The 11,966-nt window shown below is 38.2% G+C and overlaps 1 protein-coding gene across 1 annotated transcript; it reads left to right on the top strand.

The window, feature by feature from the left end:
• Window positions 1-2,561: 2,561 nt before the first annotated feature.
• On the top strand, window positions 2,562-11,762 carry LOC102999606 (c-Myc-binding protein-like). The gene is made up of 4 exons (XM_057529710.1): window positions 2,562-2,579; window positions 2,680-2,731; window positions 11,105-11,373; window positions 11,718-11,762. The coding sequence occupies exons 1-4, from the start codon at window positions 2,562-2,564 to the stop codon at window positions 11,760-11,762; spliced, it is 384 nt and encodes a 127-aa protein (XP_057385693.1).
• The last annotated feature ends 204 nt before the right edge of the window (window positions 11,763-11,966 follow it).

Genomic DNA, 11,966 nt, shown 5'->3' with positions numbered 1-11,966 from the left:
ATTTTGTATTCTCCTCTTGCTGTGTGGAGTGTTCTGAATATGTCTGTTCAGTCCAGTTTGTCTATAGCATTATTTAAGTCCCCTGATCTTCTGTCTCGCTTTTCTATCTGTAAATGTAAGTTTTGAAGGCTCCTATTATTAATGTATTTCTGGCTAGATATTACTATGTTCTGACCATTATTGCTATATTCTTCAATATGTGCTTTATATATTTGGAGTTTCAAATGTTAGATACATATGTATTTGTAATTATTAAATCTTCCAGGTCAATTGCACCCTTTATCACAGTAAATATCCTTCTTTATCTCTTGTGACATTTTTTGGTCATAAAGTCTATTTGTCTGATATGAATATGGCTACACATACTGTCTTTCGGTTCCTATGTGTGTGGAATAGCTTTTTCTATTATTGCAGTTTTAGCTTATGTATATCCTTATATCTGAAGTGAGGCTCTTGTAGATGTCATATAGTTGGCATAAAGTTAAAAAAAAATCTATACGGTTAATCTATGTATTTTTTTTTAATTTTTTAATTTATTATTTATTTATTATTTTTATTTTTGGCTGTGTTGGGTCTTCGTTTCTGTGTGAGGGCTTTCTCCAGTTGCGGCGAGTGGGAGCCACTCTTCATCGCGGTGCGCGGGCCTCTCACTATCGCGGCCTCTCTTCTTGTGGAGCAGAGGCTCCAGATGCTCAGGCTCAGTAGTTGTGGCTCATGGGCCCAGTTGCTCCACGGCATGTGGGATCTTCCCAGACCAGGGCTCGAACCCGTGTCCCCTGCATTGGCAGGCAGATTCTCAACCACTGTGTCATCAGGGAAGCCCCTAATCTATGTATTTTAATTAGTGTGTTTAATCCATTTACATTTAAAGTAATTACTCATATGGAAGAACTTCCTACTGCATTAAAAAAAATTTTTTTTTCTGTATGTCTCGTAGCTTTTTTGACCATCTTTTTCTCCCTTGTTGCCATCTTAGTGCTTCATTGATTTTGTTTACTTATGTATTTTGGTTCCCTTCACATTACCCTTTGTGTACATTTTACATTTTCTTTGTGGTTACCAATGCAACTACATAAAATATCTTAAAGTTAAGTCAAACTGTTTTAAAGAGATGGCCACTTAATTTCAATTGCATATAAAAACTCTACCTCTTTACATTCCTGTCCTATCTTATTGATGACACAAATTACTTCATTTTATATTGAAGTATGTATTTATTAACATAGACTTATAATTACTTTTTATGCTTTTCTTTTAAAAATTCCATTCCAGTTAGAAATGATTTACACGCCTACATTACAAACTAAAGGTTTCTATATTTATATATATACTTAGGTATATTAGAGAGTTGTATTGCTGTTCATTGTCATTTAAATTCACCTTGAAATATTTCCTGCAGAATTTCTTTGAGTGTAGGTCTAGTGGTGATGAAGTACCTCAGCTTTTGTTTATCTGCAAAAGTCTTAACTTATCCTATGATTTTGAAGGACAGTTTTGCTGGGTTTAGTATTCTTCATTGGAAATTTTTTCCACTTCTTTGAATATATCATAGTACTGTGGGCTGGCCTGTGAAATTTCTGCTGATAAGTTGGCTAATAGGAACACCTTTGTACAAGTGAGTCACATTTTCTTTTCCTCTTTTTATGAGTCTCTGTTTGCCTGTGACTTTTGACAGATTCATCATCATATGTCTTAGTGTAGGTCTTTTAAATTGTATCCTAGTTGGATTTCTTTGACCTACCTGAATTTGTATGTCCATTTCTCTCCTTAGATTTGAGAAGTTTTTGGCCACAATTTCTTCAAGTAGTGTCTCTGCCCTTTTCTCTCCTTCTTCTCCTTCTCAGACTCCCATAATGTTTATGTTGTTCCACTTGATGGAGTTGTATAAGTCTCCTAATCTCTTTTTGTTTTTCCTAATTCTTTTTCCCTTTTGCACTCCTGCCTTTTTAATTATGAAAAATAAATCTTGTCTTTGGGTTCACTGATTCCATCTTCTGCCTGGTCAAGTCAGCTTTTGGTCACTAAGTGAATTTTTCAATTCAATTTTTGTATTCTTCAGTTTCAGGATTTCTGTTTGTTCCTTTATAGTTTCTGTCTTTGTGTTGGTATTCTCACTTTGCTCAAGCATCATTTTCCTGATTTCATTTAGTTGTCTCTTTGTTCTCTCTTTTAATTCATCAAGCATTTTATTATTGCTATTTTGAATTATTTGGTTATTCATATGTCTATGTTTCCTTAGGGTTAGTTTCTGGAGATTTAATTTGTTTCTGTGGCTAGGTCACATTTCCATGTTATTTATGTATCTTGTTATCTTCTGTTGGCACTTTGGAATTTGACAACCCAGCTAACTCTCCAGTCTTTGCAGTCTTGTTTCCTCTAGGAAGGACTTTCTCCACTCAGTCCGGCTAGAGACTCTGGAGACCTCTCAAGCATTTTCTGGGTTTGTTTCCTCTCTGGGTTTGTGCATGCAATCTCCTAATTGAAGAGGTTGCTTGTGTCTACTCAGGTGCTCCCCCTGGTGTCTGCCTGCAATACTGCAGCCTCTCTTTCTGCAGTAAGCCATGGTTCTGGAGCTCCACGTAAGGTCTATTTTTGGTACTGCATGTTCCAGTGCTAGAACAAACCACTTTGGCTGTCTTTCTCTCAAGGGCCCCCATCTTGGTGCCCCTTTCCTGTCAGTATTTAAATTTTGGCAAGATAGAAACCAGTACCTCTGGCAGCACCAAGAAAAGTCAGGCTGTTGATTAGTTCCATTTCTTTCACTTCCCAGGGAAAAGTTTGTGGTCAGGGTTTCCTTCCTCTTGGCAGAAGCAAGATTCTGGTGAGCACATACCAAGAATTTTCCTACAGGCTTCAATGTGGTGAGCTTCCAGCTCTCCTGAGGCACAGGAACCTCTTAACTGCTTCCTGGATTTCTCACAAAGGAATTAGTCCCTGGTTTTCTGTCAAATACATATCTGTGGCAGAAGGGGAGTCTGAGGTTTCCTATTTCACCAACTTGGTGATGTTGGTCCTTCTCATGTTCAAGTTTTGAGAGTTATCTATGTTGTTAAATGTCACATTTAGGTTAGTCTTTTTTTTCCGTTGTTATATCATTGTGGTGATTATTTACTTTTCCATAGTGTTAGTGAGGTTCAGCATTGTTTCACATATTACTTGACCAAAACTCTTTCCTCTTCCAAGAACTGCATGTTCAAATTTTTGTTCATTTTTCTATTGGATTGCCTTAATGCTTTTCTTACACTGTTTCAAAATTTTGGGGTTCTTTAAAAAAAACTTTGTAATTTAGAAATAATTATAGATTCACAAGAAATTGCAAAAATACTAAAGGGAGGTTCCCTATACCCTTAACCCAGTTTTTACCAATGGTTACATCCTACATAACTAATGCACTACATGAAACCAGGCAGTTTACAATGGTACAATGTGTTTTGTAGTTCTTTGTCACATTATCACGTGATAGATTCGTGTAACCACCACCCTAGTCAAGGTACAGAAGTATTCCTTCCTCACAACGATCTCCCTTGTGCTGACCCCTTGTAGTCATACCTACCCTCCACCATTATCCCTAATACCCAGCACCACTAGTCTGCTTTCCATGTCTATAATTTTGTTATTTGATAATGATATATAAATGGAATTATATGGTATGTGAATAAGGACGGGACCTGAACCAGTGGGCAGGAGCTGTGAAGGAGGAAAGGTTTCCACATACTAGGAAGCCCCTTCGTGGGCGGAGACTGTGGGTGGCAGAGGGGGGAAGCTTCAGAGCCACGGAGGAGAGCGCAGCCACAGGGGTGTGGAGGACAAAGCAGAGAGATTCCCGCACAGAGGCTTGGCACTGACCAGCACTCACCAGCACGAGAGGCTTGTCTGCTCACCTGCTGGGGCAGGTGGGGGCTGGGACCTGAGGCTCGGGCTTTGGTCGGATCGCAGGGAAAGGACTGGGGTTGGCGGCATGAACACAGCCTGAAGGGGTTAGCGCACCACAGCTAGCCGGGAGGGAGTCCGAGAAAAAGTCTGCAGCTGCCAAAGAGGCAAGAGACATTTTCTTGCCTCTTTGTTTCGCGGTGCGCAAGGAGAGGGGATTCAGAGCGCTGCCTAAACGAGCTCCAGAGATGGGCGCGAGCCGCGGCTATCAGCGTGGACCCCAGAGATGGGCATGAGACGCTAAGGCTGCTGCTGCCGCCACCAAGAAGCCTGTGTGTGAGCACAGGTCACTATCCACACCACCCCTCCCGGGAGCCTGTGCAGCCCTCCACTGCCAGGGTCCCGTGATCCAGGCACAACTTCTCCAGGAGAACGCACGACGTGCCTCAGGTTGGTACAACGTCACGCTGGCCTCTGCCGCCTCAGGCTCGCCCTGCATCCATACCCCTCCCTCCCCCCGGCCTGAGTGAGCCAGAGCCCCCGAAGCACCTGCTCCTTTAACCCCGTCCCGTGTGAGTGAAGAACAGACTCCCTCTGGCGACCTACACGCAGAGGCGGGTCCAAATCCAAAGCTGAACCCCGGGAGCTGTACGAACAAAGAAGAGAAAGAGAAATTTCTCCCAGCAGCCTCAGAAGCAGTGGATTAAAACTCCACAAACAACTTGAGGTTCCTGCATCTGTGGAATACCTGAATAGACAACGAATCATCCCAAATTCAGGTGGTGGACTTTGGGAGCAGGATATATTAATTTTTCCCCTTTGCTTTTTTTTGTGAGTGTATATGTGTATGTTTCTGGGTGAGAATTTGTCTGTATAGCTTTGCTTCCACCATTTGTCCTAGGGTTTGGTATGTCCGTTTTTTTGTTTTTTATTTTTTACTTAAAAAAGTTTTTTTCTTAATACATTTTTCCTTATTTTTTATTTTAAAAAATTAAAAAAAAAATTGTGAATAATTTTTTTCCTTATTTTTTATTATAAAGTAGAAATAAACTTATTTTAAAAAATTAAAAAAATTTTTTTTCTTAAAAATTTTTTTCTTAATAATTTCTTATTTTTTAGTATAATAGCTTTACTTTATTTTATTTTATCCTCTTGCTTTCTTTCTTTCTATTTTTTCTCCCTTTTATTCCTTTTATTCTGAGCTGAGTGGATGAAAGGCTCTTGATGCTCCAGCCAGGCATCAGGGCTGTGCCTCTGAGGTGGCAGAACCAACCTCAGGACACTGGTCCACAAGAGACCTCCCAGCTCCACGTAATACCAAATGACGAAAATCTCTCAGAGATCTCCATCTCAGCATCAAGACCCAGCTTCACTCAACGACCAGCAAGCTACAGTGCTGGACACCCTATGCCAAATAACTAGCACGACAGGAACACAACCCCATGCATTACCACAGAGGCTGCCTAAAATCATAATAAGGCCACAGACACCCCAAAACACACAACCAGATGTAGAACTGCCCACCAGAAAGACAAGATCCAGCCTCATCCACCAGAACACAGGCACTAGTCCCCTCCACCAGGAAGCCTACACAATGCACTGAACCAACCTTAGCCACTGGGGACAGACACCAAAAACAATGGAAACTACAAACATGCAGCCTGTGTAATGGAGACCTGAAACACAGTAAGATAAGCAAAATGAGAAGACAGAGAGACACACAGCAGATGAAGGAGCAGGGCAAATACCCACCAGAACTAACAAATGAAGAGGAAAGAGGCAGTCTACCTGAAAACGATTTCAGAATAATTATAGTAAAGATGATACAAAATCTTGGAAATAGAATAGATAAAATGCAAGAAACATTTAACAAGGACCTAGAAGAACTAAAGAGGAACCAAGCAATGATGAAAAACACAATAAATGAAATTAAAAATACCCTAGAAGGGATCAATAGCAGAATAACTGAGGCAGAAGAATGAATAAGTGACCTGGAAGATAAAATAGTGGAAATAACTACTGCAGAGCAGAATAAAGAAAAAAGAATGAAAAGAACTGAGGACAGTCTCAGAGACCTCTGGGACAACATTAAACATAACAACATTCGATTTATAGGGGTCCCAGAAGAAGAAGAGAAAAAGATAGGGACTGAGAAGATATTTGAAGAGATTATAGTTGAAAACTTCCCTAATATGGGAAAGGAAATAGTTAATCAAGTTCTGGAAGTACAGAGAGTCCCATACAGGATAAACCCAAGGAGAAACACACCAAGACACATATTAATCAAACTATCAAAAATTAAATATAAAGAAAACATATTACAAGCAGCAAGGGAAAAACGACAAATAACACACAAGGGAAACCCCATAAGGTTAACAGCTGATCTTTCAGCAGAAACTCTGCAAGCCAGAAGGGAGTGGCAGGATATACTTAAAGTGATGAAGGAGAAAAACCTACAACCAAGATTACTCTACCCAGCAAGGATCTCATTCAGATTTGATGGAGAAATTAAAACCTTTACAGACAAGCAAAAGCTGAGAGAGTTCAGCACCACCAAACCAGCTTTACAACAAATGCTAAAGGAACTTCTCTAGGCAAGAAACACAAGAGAAGGAAAACACCTGCAATAACAAACCCAAAACATCTAAGAAAATGGGAATAGGAACATACATATCGATAATGACCTTAAATGTAAATGGATTAAATGCTCCCTCCAAAAGACACAGACTGGCTGAATGGATACAAAAACAAGACCCATATATATGCTGTCTACAAGAGACCCACTTCAGACCTAGGGACACATACAGACTGAAAGTGAGGGGATGGAAACAGATATTCCATGCAAATGGAAATCAAAAGAGAGCTGGAGTAGCAATTCTCATATCAGACAAAATAGACTTTAAAATAAAGACTATTACAAGACACAAAGAAGGCCACTATATAATGATCAAGGGATCGATCCAAGAAGAAAGTATAGCAATTGTAAATATTTATGCACCCAACATAGGAGCACCTCAATACATAAGGCAAATACTAACAGCCATAAAAGGGGAAGTTGACAGCAACACAATCATAGTAGGGGACTTCAGCACTCCAGTTTCACCAATGGACAGATCATCCAAAATGAAAATAAATAAGGAAACACAAGCTTTAAATGATACATTAAAAAAGATGGACTTAATTGATATTTATAGGACATTCCACCTAAAATCAACAGAATACACATTTTTCTCAAGTGCTCATGGAACATTCTCCAGGATAGATCATATCTTGGGTCACAAATCAAGCCTTGGTAAATTTAAGAAAATTGAAATCATATCAAGTATCTTTTCCAACCACAACGCTACGAGACTAGATATCAATTACAAGAAAAGATCTGTAAAAAAATACAAACATGGAGGCTACACAATACACTACTTAATAACGAAGTGATCACTGAAGAAATCAAAGGGGAAATCAAAAATACCTAGAAACAAATGACAATGGAGACACGACGACCCAAAACCTATGGGATGCAGTAAAAGCAGTTCTAAGAGGGAAGTTTATAGCAACACCAGCCTACCTCAAGAAACAGGAAACATCTCGAATAAACAACCTAATCTTGCACCTAAAGCAATTAGAGAAAGAAGAACAAAAAAATCCCAAAGCTAGCAGAAGGAAAGAAATCATAAAGATCAGATCAGAAATAAATGAAAAAGAAATGAAGGCAACAATAGCAAAGATCAATAAAAATAAAAGCTGGTTCTTTGAGAAGAAACAAAATTGACAAACCATTAGCCAGATTCATCAAGAGAAAAAGGGAGAAGACTCAAATCAATAGAATTAGAAATGAAAAAGGAGAAGTAACCACTGACACTGCAGAAATACAAACTATCATGAGAGTTTACCACAAGCAACTCTATGCCAATAAAATGGACAACCTGGAAGAAATGGACAAATTCTTAGAAATGCACAACCTGCCAAGACTGAACCAGGAAGAAATAGAAAATATGAACAGACCAATCACAAGCACTGAAATTGAAACTGTGATTAAAAATCTTCCAACAAACGAAAGCCCAGGACCAGATGGCTTCACAGGCGAATTCTATCAAACATTTAGAGAAGAGCTAACACCTATCCTTCTCAAACTCTTCCAAAATATTGCAGAGGGAAGACCACTCCCCAATTCATTCTACGAGGCCACCATCACCCTGATACCAAAACCAGACAAAGATGTCACAAAGAAAGAAAACTACAGGCCAATATCACTGATGAACATAGATGCAAAAATCCTCAACAAAATACTAGCAAACAGAATCCAACAGCACATTAAAAGGATCATACACCATGATCAAGTGGAGTTTATTCAAGGAATGCAAGGATTCTTCAATATACGCAAATCAATCAACGTGATACATCTTATTAACAAATTGAAGGAGAAAAACCATATGATCATCTCAATAGATGCAGCGAAAGCTATTGACAAAATTCAACACTCATTTATGATGAAAGCCCTGCAGAAAGTAGGCATAGAGGGAACTTTCCTCAACATAATAAAGGCCATATATGACAAACCCACAGCCAACGTTGTCCTCAAAGGTGAAAAACTGAAACCATTTCCACTAAGATCAGGAACAAGACAAGGTTGTCCACTCTCACCACTATTATTCAACATAGTTTTGGAAGTATTAGCCACAGCAATCAGAGAAGAAAAAGAAATAAAAGGAATCCAAATCGGAAAAGAAGAAGTAAAGCTGTCACTGTTTGCAGATGACATGATACTGTACATAGAGAATCATAAAGATGCTACCAGAAAACTCCTAGAGCTAATCAATGAATTTGGTAAAGTAGCAGGATACAAAATTAATGCACAGAAATCTCTTGCATTCCTATACACTAATGATAAAAAATCTGAAAGGGAAATTAAGAAAACACTCCCATTTACCATTGTAACAAAAAGAATAAAATATCTAGGAATAAACCTACCTAAGGAGACAAAAGACCTGTATGCAGAAAATTATAAGACACTGATGAAAGAAATTAAAGATGATACCAACAGATGGAGAGATATACCATGTTCTTGGATTGGAAGAATCAACATTGTGAAAATGACTCTACTACCCAAAGCAATCTACAGATTCAATGCAATCCCTATCAAACTACCACTGGCATTTTTCACAGAACTAGAGCAAAACATTTCACAATTTGTATGGAAACACAAAAGACCCCGAATAGCCAAAGCAATCTTGAGAACGAAAAATGGAGCTGAAGGAATCAGGCTCCATGACTTCAGACTATATGACAAAGCTACAGTAATCAAGACAGTATGTTACTGGCACAAAAACAGAAACATAGGTCAATGGAACAGGATAGAAAGCCCAGAGATAAACCCACGCACATATGGTCACCTTATCTTTGATAAAGGAGGCAAGCATATACAGTGGAGAAAAGACAGCTTCTTCAATAAGTGGTGCTGGGAAAACTGGACAGGTACATGTAAAAGTATGAAATTAGAACATTCCCTAACACTATACACAAAAATAAACTCAAAATGGATTAAAGACCTAAATGTAAGGCCAGACATTATCAAACTCTTAGTGGAAAACACAGGCAGAACAGTCTATGACATAAATCACAGCCACATCGTTTTTGACCCACCTCCTAGAGTAATGGAAATAAAAACACAAATAAACAAATGGGACCTAATGAAACTTAAAAGCTTCTGCACAGCAAAGGAAACCATAAACAGGACGAAAAGACAACCCTCAGAATGGGAGAAAATATTTGCAAGTGAAGCAACTGACAGAGGATTAATCTCCAAAATTTACAAGCAGCTCATGCAGCTCAATAACAAAAAAACAAAGAACCCAATCCAAAAATGGCAGAAGACCTAAATAGACATTTCTCCAAAGAAGATATACAGATGGCCTACAGACACATGAAAGAATGCTCAACATCATTAATCATTAGAGAAATGCAAATCAAAACTACGAGATATCATCTCACACCGGTCAGAATGGCCATCATCAAAAAAATCTAGAAACAATAAATGCTGGAGAGGGTGTGGAGAAAAGGGAACCCTCTTGCCCTGTTGGTGGGAATGTAAATTGATACAGCCACTATGGAGAACAGTATGGAGGTTCCTTAGAAAACTAAAAATAGAACTACCATATGACCCAACAATCCCACTACTGGGCATATATCCTGATAAAACCATAATTTAAAAAGAGTCATGTACCACAATGTTCATTGCAGCTCTATTTACAATAGCCAGGACATGGAAGCAACCTAAATGTCCATGATCGGATGAATGGATAAAGAAGATGTGGCACATATATACAATGGAATATTACTCAGCCATAAAAAGAAACGAAATTGAGTTATTTGTAGTGAGGTGGATGGACCTAGAGTTTGTCATACAGAGTGAAGTAAGTCAGGAAGAGAAAAACAAATACAGTATGCTAACACATATATATGGAATCTAAGGGCAAAAAAAAAGGTCATGAAGAACCTAGTGGCAAGACAGGAATAAAGACACAGACCTACTAGAGAATGGACTTGAGGATATGGGGAGGCGGAAGGGTACGATATGACAAAGTGAGAGAGTGACATGGGCATATATACACTACCAAATGTGAAATAGATAGCTAGTGGGAAGCAACCGCATAGCACAGGGAGATCAGCTCTGTGCTTTGTGACCACCTAGAGGGATGGGATAGGGAGGGTGGGAGGGAGGGAGATGCAAGAGGGAAGAGATGTGGGAACATATGTATATGTATAAGTGATTCACTTTGTTATAAAGCAGAAAGTAACACACCATTGTAAAGCAATTATACTCCGATAAAGATGTTAAAAAAAAAAAAAAAGATTACACTATGATCAAGTGTGATTTATCCCAGGGATATAAGAATGGTTCAATATCCACAAATCAATCAATGTGATACAACACATTAACAGATTGAGAAAGAAAAATTATAAGATCATGGCTTACACATAATTTTAGCATTTGTAGTTCTTATAAAATATTTTATAATGTGCTTTAGTATTGAGGTACTTACTATGTAAACTACGTATTCACTGGTAATGTGTACACCTTATAAAAAGAGTTAGTATTAAAGAGTAAATATGTCTTAAGTAAACAAAAAAAAATTATATGATCATCTCAATAGTTGCAGAAAAAGCTTTTGATAAAAATCAATATCTAGGCCAGCCACGGTCTCCAGCGCCTGCTACGCCACTGCCGCCATCACTGTAGCCCATTACAAAGCTGCCAACTTGAAGGGCGAGCAGTTCCAGGGGTACTTGGAGAAGTCAGGGGTGCTGGACACGCTGACCAAGGTTTTAGTAGCCTTATATGAAGAACCAGAGAAACCTAATAGTGCTTTGGATTTTTTAAAGCATCACTTAGGAGCTGCTACAACAGAAAATCCAGAAATAGAGCTGCTTCGCCTAGAATTGGCAGAAATGAAAGAGAAATATGAAGCTATTGTAGAAGAAAATAAAAAAATGAAAACAAAGGAGAAAGTTCGGTAAACTTATGGTGGAGAGGAAGAAAGTACCTCACTATAAGTCACAACATCTTTGGGAAGATATAGATTATTGCATATCAAGTATTTGTGAAGTGCAGTCATGAATGTGAATTAAGTTTTAGTTTCCCAGTAATTTTAAAGGTTTATATAAAAAGAACTTTCACTAGGTTTGATTGTATTAAATATTAAAATCACTGACTGGTTTAAAAAGGACAGGATTTTAATATAGACTTACTGATTCAGTAATTAAATTGAATATAATAGTTAACTTGTTACTATTAAGTTTTTTACCCAATTTAGAATAAAATTCACCTAAACTCCTCTGTCCTTGCCCTATAGCTTGCTCAGTATGAACCACCTCAGGAGGAGAAGCGTGCTGAATAGGATTCTTCTCAGTTGAAAAGACACTGAAAAATGGTTCTGTATTACTTGAATAGTTTGTATAGTATATAATCTTTTCTGAACAGATGCTATAGCACTCTTTTAATATGTTAAATTCACCTATCACACTTTGTTATAAACACATATACTTAGAATCACCAATAAAAACTCAATATAACTTTCTTTGGGTCTTAAAAACAGGAGAAT

The sequence above is a fragment of the Balaenoptera acutorostrata genome, chromosome 15 (genome assembly GCF_949987535.1).
Source record: "Balaenoptera acutorostrata chromosome 15, mBalAcu1.1, whole genome shotgun sequence".
Taxonomy (NCBI): Eukaryota; Metazoa; Chordata; class Mammalia; order Artiodactyla; family Balaenopteridae; genus Balaenoptera; species Balaenoptera acutorostrata.
Note: the sequence above shows the minus strand (reverse complement) of the source record. Positions and strands in the feature narration are given on the sequence as shown.

Excerpts from the sequence above, each read along its gene's own strand:
- LOC102999606 (XM_057529710.1), top strand. Across the intron at positions 2,732-11,104 it reads CTCTGGCAGCACCAAGAAAA|CCCATTACAAAGCTGCCAAC; the intron begins GTCAGGCTGTTG and ends CCATCACTGTAG. Across the intron at positions 11,374-11,717 it reads AAATGAAAACAAAGGAGAAA|CTTGCTCAGTATGAACCACC; the intron begins GTTCGGTAAACT and ends CTTGCCCTATAG.